The sequence below is a fragment of the Engystomops pustulosus genome, chromosome 5 (assembly GCF_040894005.1).
Source record: "Engystomops pustulosus chromosome 5, aEngPut4.maternal, whole genome shotgun sequence".
NCBI lineage: Eukaryota > Metazoa > Chordata > Amphibia > Anura > Leptodactylidae > Engystomops > Engystomops pustulosus.
The window spans coordinates 26117953-26126903 of NC_092415.1; the positions used below are offsets into that span (position 1 = coordinate 26117953).

An 8951-nucleotide genomic window follows, 5' to 3' on the forward strand; every position below is an offset into this window, starting at 1 on the left:
CTAAATGCTATGCACATTTAATTGACTGGCTTCAGTTACTATATAAATAGTCCTGTAGTGTCTAATCAGAGGGGACACCAATCTGGTCCTAACAGCCTAGATCTTGGGTTTCCTTCCTGCAACATGCAGTTGAATTGTGTAACAGCCTGTGTGTGTCCATCAGAGAGCAGTGTAACTGGATGGCAGATTTCCTTCATTGCACACAAACGTGAAAGAAATAAATTTAAAATTCCTTATACATTAAATCTATACATAATGTACAAGGTTTAATACGAACCATTTTTTAATTATAGCCTAATGCTCGGAAAGAAGACTTGTTTGGTCGCCCGAGTCAAGGTCTCTATTCCTCTTCAGCCAATAGTGGAAAATGCTTAATGGAAGTGACTGTAGATAGAAACTGCCTGGAGGTAAGAAAATAGCCGGCAGATCTTACTGCAAATCATTCATTCATCTGAGCAAACATCTGCTGCATGTGCTGTAGGTTCACACAGATATTACTAGGATTTCTTGTCTTGTTGGGGAAAACTCCTTATACCTAATTTATAGACCTTTCTGCACTTTGTGTTCCGCAGGTTCTGCCGACTAAAATGTCCTACGCTGCTAACTTGAAAAATGTCATGAGCATACAGAAGCTGCAGAATGAAACTATAGAAATAGATGAGCCTTCAGAGGAAGCTGAGAGCTCCAAGCCTGGACCATCTGCACATGATCTTGCAGCCCAGTTAAAGAGCACCTTGTTGGCAGAAATAGGTCTGACGGAGAGTGAGGGTCCTCCTCTAACATCGTTCAGGTAATCTTGATCTTCCATAAGCCAATAATATAAACCATGAGGAGATACAACTCTGATTCAATTTCACATTTTTCCTTATTGTACATTTTTCAGGCCTCATTGCAGTTTTATGGGCATGGTGATATCTCATGATATGCTCTTGGGGAGATGGAGATTATCCCTTGAGCTTTTTGGAAGAGTGTTTATGGAAGATGTTGGAGCAGAGCCTGGTTCTGTAAGTAACAAATCTTCAGACTCTTAACATGGCGCATACAAATTCACTGCAGATTTTTATCTGGATTATGTAGGTTTTCTCTGCGGTGAGCAACATTGACAGGCTGTGGGTTATTAAATCTGCAGCTGCTGATGGTTCCTCTTGTGAAAATATTTAGCAACATAAACATGATAGAAATACATTTTACATGTATTTAGAAAGAAATGCAAGATGTTCTACAGCAGTTCTGCAGAAGTGCATCCCTAGGGAGAGGAGTGAACAGTGCTCACTACGCCTCCTCACCAGCACTCCTGACTGGCCATGCTTTGTTCCTGTAAATAAAGCCTTAAAATTTCATACACTCCAATTCTATGCAGAACACACTCTGAAGATGCTCACCATATGCTTTCACCTTAAAAATTTCCTACTAGTTGGATCTTTACCAGGAAAATTTAAAAATACCCCACATTTTCTGTCTGACTAATTCCCAAAAAGCTCCGATTCAGCCTCGTCATTTCACATATTTTTAACTTTTTTTTTTTTTTTTTTAATTTGTCTTTTCCTATCAGATCTTGACAGAGTTGGGTGGGTTTGAAGTAAAAGAATCCAAGTTCAGAAGAGAGATGGAAAAGCTTAGAAATCAACAATCGAGAGACCTTACTTTGGAGGTATGGATGACTCTGTATCCATTGATACATTGCCTTTTGTTGGATAATCTGTAATATCTGCTCTCTTTTGTACGGATTGTAGGTTGACCGAGATAGAGATCTCCTCATTCAGCAAACCATGAGACAGCTAAACAATCACTTCGGGAGGAGGTGTGCCACAACACCGATGGCTGTCCACCGGGTCAAGGTTACCTTCAAAGATGAGCCTGGAGAAGGCAGCGGAGTTGCTAGAAGCTTCTATACTGCTGTCGCACAAGCATTTCTGTCGAATGAAAAGCTGCCTAGTCTAGACTGCATTCAGAATGCCAACAAAGGGACCCATACAAGTAAGGACATTAGATGGCTGTACACTTTTGGTGGCCTGTATGACTGTCCACAGATAAAGTGCTTTTGTAGTTTAGTGTTTGAGCAGATGTGTGTTTCAGACTACAAACTATGTAGGATTTATTTCCGCTCTCAGTCTAGCCCCAACTTTATGTAACTTAACACATGTACAGTTGTATATACTGGAAGCATTAGCTGATGGATGGAAATGTGATGGAAACCGACTACAGTTTGTAGTCTGTTAATATGGTGACACACAGGTCTCTACAGATGGCATAATTTTTTATTTTTTTGGACGGTTTTCAAGGTACTTTAATTTTTCGTTATCCACATGGACATCTGTGTCACTTTTACCTATCTTTAGAACAAGAATCCCTGTTTTAATTGCTGTGTAACCAGAGTTGAAACTACATCTACACCTACATTTAGCAGACATTTGAGAAAATCCCTTTGAGCACTTAGAGGACTTTTCGCCGCCTCAATCATATAGAAATGAACACGCCATTCTCTAGGGGCTTCCAAACAGATTCAAGGGCACTTTTTTTTAAGCCCCCACTGTTGCTGAGATCTCGGCCCCAGTATCTGACCATTTATAATACTCTGCTCTAGCACCTCCTCTGTGACAATGTAGAGGTGTGTGTTATGACATTTTCTGTCATTTTCAGAAAAGATCATAATTACCACCTCTGCTCCAGCACCTCTTCTCTAACACCAGAGAGGATAACTATGGTAAGATACTGAGACTGATAGGTCCTCTGTTAGAATGTTACTTAAGAAAATTGCTTTATCTATGTTGTCTCTTTCAAGAATTCTAAACCTTTGCAATTTTTTTTTGTTGGAAGGTTTGATGCAGAGACTAAGAAATCGAGGGGAGAGAGACCGGGAAAGGGAGCGTGACATGAGGAGAAGCAGCGGTCTACGAGCAGGCTCTCGTCGGGATAGAGACCGGTTTGTACTTCTGTTATTCTGATACTTATAACATTGAGATTTCTCTTCATTTTTTTTGGATAACACATTTTCATTCTAGTGATTTCAGAAGACAGCTGTCTATTGATACCAGGCCATTCAGGCCGGCTTCCGAAGGGAATCCCAGCGATGACCCTGACCCTTTACCTGCTCACAGGCAGGCCCTCGGTGAGAGGCTGTATCCAAGGGTGCAAGCCATGCAGCCGGTAAGAACGGTTCCACTGAAAACCACCTTGTAACCCTACATTGGAATATTTTACTTGAGTAAAACTGATAGCACTTTTTTCTTATTTGTAGGCTTTTGCAAGCAAAATTACTGGTATGCTGCTAGAATTGTCCCCTGCACAACTACTACTCCTGCTGGCCAGCGAGGACTCTCTGCGAGCCAGGGTGGACGAGGCAATGGAGCTAATCATAGCACATGGAAGGTACGGGATATTGCATCAGCCTGCTGAAATGTGATAGCAGTGCAAGGATAGCTCTATACTGGAATAAATCTCAGGAATCTAAAATTATATTGTGCTCTAGCACACCTTTTCCCCCCCAAAAAAAAACAAATTAGCAATTACATCCCATATTAACCCAGGCTAGAAAACTATAATAGTATTTATGCCATGTGACGGAGAACGTTACAGAAGTGTAGATTTGGCAATGTTTTTTCTAATTCAAAATTAATTTTCTAAATAATCACAATTACTTTAAGCGAGAACGCATCATGAACACAAAGGTTGCACAAATAAACTACTGGCCTTAATGCACAAAAGCCCTCATACAACTACATTATGGTAATTTAGTGGCTTATTTATAAACTTAGTTTATCAGTGGGACATCTTTTAACCCTTAATTTTGCTATTTAAAATTACATTTCATCGTACAAAAAAAGCCATCATTCAGTTTGTAGAAGGCAAAAAGTAGCATCTTGGGCATTAAGCTGGAAAACCGAGGTGGAAGCAAAGGGTTAATATTCTTGTGGAATTTAAAAAATTTTTTCCCAGGGAGAATGGAGCAGACAGTATTCTGGACCTTGGCTTGTTAGATTCATCTGAGAAGGTGCAGGAGAACCGTAAGCGTCATGGTTCCAGCCGCAGCGTAGTGGATATGGAGCTGACTGACACAGATGACGGAGATGATAACGCACCATTATTTTATCAGCCTGGTAAAAGAGGCTTCTATAGCCCCAGACCGGGCAAAAACACCGAAGCGCGACTCAACTGTTTCCGGAATATCGGCAGGTAACTGCAGAAGTGAAAAGCTTTATTGCACTATGGGAGGATCTGTAATGTGGACCCTCACTCACTCTGTTTCTTGCCTCTCAGGATTCTTGGACTGTGCCTATTGCAGAACGAATTGTGTCCCATCACATTAAGCAGGCAGGTCATCAAAGTTCTTCTAGGAAGAAAAGTGAGTATTTTATTCTTCTATCTGCTGGCAGCATGTTATAGGGCAGGTGGAGCTCAGCACAGTGTACATAGTATCCTATCTGCTGGCAGGAGGAGCTAAGCATATATATATATATATATATATATATATATATATATATATATATATATATATATATTATATTAAATATATTATATTAAATATATTATATTAAATATATTATATTAAATATATTATATTAAATATATTATATTTATTTATTATACATTATACATGTACATATTCCATTAAGGCCATGTTCAAAAGCCTTACTTTAGATCAACACATTTTTTTCCCCTTTCATGGCTCAACTGGGTATTCTTTCTGTGTAGGTGAACTGGCACGATTTTGCCTTTTTCGATCACGTGATGTACGAAAGTTTGCGGCAGCTTATCCTCGCCTCCCAGAGTCCTGACGCTGATGCAGTCTTCGCATCTATGGACCTAGCCTTTGCTATAGACCTGTGCAAAGAAGAAAGTGGTGGACAGGTATGACATTTCTATTTTTATACTATTTGTACTTCTGATGCTCAACTATTTTCAGACTTCTCATAGAAGTGAATTGCGTCAATCGCTATGGTTGTGCACCACTTAATAGTGTTGGCTCATGTCTCAAAGGTTAAGCTAATGTCTCAACACGACTATGAATCTATGGGATAGGCAACAAATGCCTGTAGTTGGAATACACATTTAGTGCATCAGAAACAGATGCTGGAGATATATTTCCCCTTACACTTTTCTAACACAATGTTTGTCTTCAGGTGGAGCTCATTCCCAATGGTGTAAATATCCCTGTGACCCCTCAGAACGTGTATGAATATGTGAGGAAGTATGCGGAGCACCGGATGCTGGTGGTAGCAGAACAACCTCTTCATGTGAGTGGTCATCTTTTTTGCTGTACTTTAAAATATTGGGTTGGTTTTGTAAAGATCTCATGAATGTTCCTATTCCTGTACAGATCAGAAGCTTGTCAAACTCATAGGGGGAGATTTATCAGCGCTTCTACCCCAGTTTTCTGGCTTAGAAGCACTGAAATAATTTCGCTGCAAAATATTATAAGGAATTCTTTGAATACACCACCTCCACGCATTGTGAACTTTGAAGGGCAGCAGCCTAAATGTTTACTGGTTTATACGTAAAAGTACAGCAGGTCAGGCCTGGTATAGTCTTTTGCTGATGTTACGCAGTGTCTGCAGGGCTTCATATGCCGGTGCACGGAGCTCTGACGTATGATAAATCTCCCCCATATTTCTTAACTGTAAAACTTGTATCACATTAGTTTTCATTAACCTTAATGTTTGTTGCAGGCGATGAGAAAAGGATTGCTGGATGTGCTTCCAAAGTCTGCGCTAGAGGATCTCACAGCCGAGGACTTCAGGCTGCTTGTTAATGGCTGTGGTGAAGTTAATGTGCAGATGTTGATCAGTTTCACGTCCTTCAATGACGAATCAGGTAATGGGACTAGAATAACCAACAAAGTACAACTGCATTAAAGTGCATTTACCACCAGGACAAAAGCCGCCTCTGTAGCTTCACAGGCAGTTAAACTGTGCAGAATACACCCTTTACATCAGGCAGAGGGAGGGGGAGTTGGTGTAAGTCTGTGAAGCCACAGCATGGAGGGGCTTTATAAGACCATCAGAACAATTCTGACTCATTCGGATAACTTGAAGTTGATTTTTAGAGGCCTTGGGTAACAAAGAACTAAGTTTCAGATCTATGATTAAGTGTCCATTGTATATCATGCTTTATTGTGCTGCAAGCTTTCCTTATTCATGAAATCCACACCCAGATGTGCTTCTTTTGAAGTCTGCTGAGCGGGAGGGGAGAGAGGCCGGGAGTGTCTCTCCTGATCCAGTTCTGTTGGGAGATGACACTGGCTGGAGGGTGTTTAGTGAGGTCATCGTCTCTCTGCTTTGTTTCTTGCCCATCCTCCACCTTCATGGATGTCTATTATCTGCAGCTTTATGCTGACCAGGCTTTATAGTTAAATTTGCTGTGAAGAAACTGGTATTATTTTTATTAAAGGGGTTCTCCGGTCATCTCACTGCTGCATCACTCATAGATGGCTGCCCCCATACTGCCAAAAGATTACATCTCCCACAATCCCCCTGGTCAGCACAGCTTCTTCATAGAGGGAACGTGCAACCACAGCAGGTAACAAGGAGCCGACTGCTGATGCCGGACTGGAGAGCAGAGAAGGCAAACTGGTCGTTTATAAGTGCAGCAGGAGCTGCCAGGGCACAGGAGCGACTTTGGTTTCTTAAAAAAGGCAGAGATGGTATTAGTGAGGTCAATCTTTATCACTGGAGAACCCCTTTCATTAAAATAGATGATCCAGGTAGTTATTCCGACCTCCCAGCCTTGCAGGGTTTTTGCCTTCCTCTGGGTCAACACTGTATAATGTAGAAATAATAGATTGGACCTGGTTTACTGATGTCCTTTTCTAACCTTGATAAAAAAACAGGACTATGGATGCCAAATGGACTTGAATGCTTACACTAAAAAAAGCGTAATAATCCCTAAGGCTTCCTTCACGGGCTCCAAAGTACTGAGCCATTGTCGCATGTCTTCCGTGCTTGTGACGTCTGCTTTCACTAATGATCGTAGAAGAGAATTGCTCAAGCCGCATACACAGGCAGGAACGGGACCTTCTTCATATTTTTAGGTCCAGGGCTAGACAAACTACTGCCATGTGTGAGCCTGTTGAATTAGATGTTGTAAAAGCGTTCGGCCCACTGCCACAATGCACATTTGTGTATCTAGCCTATAGCTTATTGGGTTCCTGCACACAGGACCTTCCCATCTTGTAATGTCCCATTGTGACCTACAAGGTGCATAATTTTAGAATAGCAATGGATCCTTTCTCATACTCTTCAGTTTCATGATCTGTCGTGCCACGAGTATTAAGAATCCTTTACCATTCACAGGTGAAAACGCAGAGAAATTACTGCAGTTCAAGCGCTGGTTCTGGTCCATAGTTGAAAAAATGAGTATGACTGAGCGGCAAGATTTAGTAAGTGACTTGTAAATCCTCTGTAAATTTGATCTTTCCCTGTAAAACCCCCCAAAAATGTAATGATTTCCTTTTACTTCTCTGTAGGTTTATTTCTGGACATCAAGCCCATCATTACCCGCCAGCGAGGAAGGATTCCAACCCATGCCATCCATCACCATCCGCCCACCGGACGACCAACACCTCCCGACAGCCAACACGTGCATTTCCCGCCTCTACGTCCCCCTCTACTCCTCCAAACAGATCCTCAAACAGAAGTTACTACTCGCCATTAAAACCAAGAACTTTGGATTTGTGTAGAGTAACGTTTTGCTTCTCTGTAATATACCTAGTATAAAAAAGGGGTTTTGTAGATTAATTTTTTTTTTTTTTTGTTGGGGTCAATCTGAAAACACAATATGAAGGTTAATGGCGTCACGCCCCCTGGTGGTCTTTCATAGACTTTATTTTTTTTTGGTGCTCTTGTTACTTGCACCGCTCACACCAGATGGGTCAAGACATTCCTTAGTAAAAGTTGAAGGTACAGACACATCCTGATATCCCCCTCCCCCAGCGCGTTGTTTATTACGGTTTAGCAAGGATGTGCCCATTCCCCCCCCCCCCCAGGAAATCGGACAACCGAAATATGCCGAATAATGAGAAGACCAGGTTATTATGTTACGACTATTCACCTACTGCCTTCGTGGAGAATGTTTTCACAGTTGTCTCTTGGAAGGAATTGATGATCACAATGTAAAAAGAGAAATTCTCTGTCCCCCTACTCTTAAACTTTTTTTTTTTAATGTGTGGGAATGTTTGGGTACATTTTTTTTTTTTTTTTTTCTCTCCCATGCTATTTAATTTGTAGTTTGGCTACTGTGATGTACATGATGTATATTAAACTTGTAAAAGTGATATCCAGATATGAAATATCAAGCTTTACGTTGCACTATTTTGTTTTTGAAGTGTCACTTGATCCCCTCCCCTAGATCTTGGTCTGACCAAGGCGATTCCCCATAGACTGGAACGATTTGTTATCCATTTGGGTTCTGATCATTTGCATGTATAAATACATCTGTCATTTTATGTTTATATTCGCTCAAACTCAACTTTTTTTTTAATTTTTAAAGTCATCCTTCACTTTATGCTCTGTCTATTCCTAAGCAAATGGGAAAATACGAATCAAAGCCGATCTCTGTTTTTACTTTCAATGGAAGCTTTTAGTAAAAAAAAAAAGACAAACAAAAGAAACAAAAGAATTTATAGTAAGTCTTTGTGTTATTTCTGGATTTGGGAAGTAAGGTTTTGGCATGTGCACTGCATGTGTTAGGGAATACATGCCTTGGGCCATTTGTGCATGGTTATGTGCACTATAGGACCACGGCGGTCTATTTGTGGCCCTTGTGTAAGCAGAGAAGGACTTCTGAGCCACAAACACTGACAGGATTATGTGGCTCAGGCAGGTCGCTCACACGTGGAGCCATGAAAAACAAAAAGCCATGTGTAGGAGCCTATTAAAATTCATAAGACCGAAAATAGACTCAAGCCTTGTGGTGGCCGGATCTGGCAGCCTACGTGAGTTTTAAAGGAACATAAG

General features: G+C 41.0%; 1 protein-coding gene across 1 annotated transcript in view; it reads left to right on the plus strand.

Annotated features, from left to right (window-relative positions):
- The window catches only part of UBR5 (ubiquitin protein ligase E3 component n-recognin 5), a 46810-nt gene extending 38526 nt beyond the window's left edge, over window positions 1–8284 (plus strand). Inside the window, exons 44-58 of the mRNA XM_072151412.1 lie at window positions 294–407; window positions 573–790; window positions 884–1004; window positions 1553–1651; window positions 1734–1977; window positions 2818–2923; window positions 3003–3147; window positions 3239–3369; window positions 3937–4173; window positions 4258–4342; window positions 4693–4848; window positions 5121–5234; window positions 5667–5811; window positions 7290–7375; window positions 7463–8284. Of these exons, the coding sequence (XP_072007513.1) occupies window positions 294–407; window positions 573–790; window positions 884–1004; window positions 1553–1651; window positions 1734–1977; window positions 2818–2923; window positions 3003–3147; window positions 3239–3369; window positions 3937–4173; window positions 4258–4342; window positions 4693–4848; window positions 5121–5234; window positions 5667–5811; window positions 7290–7375; window positions 7463–7675 (2214 nt within the window). The 3' untranslated portion in view covers window positions 7676–8284. The remainder of the gene's footprint in view (window positions 1–293; window positions 408–572; window positions 791–883; window positions 1005–1552; window positions 1652–1733; window positions 1978–2817; window positions 2924–3002; window positions 3148–3238; window positions 3370–3936; window positions 4174–4257; window positions 4343–4692; window positions 4849–5120; window positions 5235–5666; window positions 5812–7289; window positions 7376–7462) is intronic.
- Window positions 8285–8951: the final 667 nt, after the last annotated feature.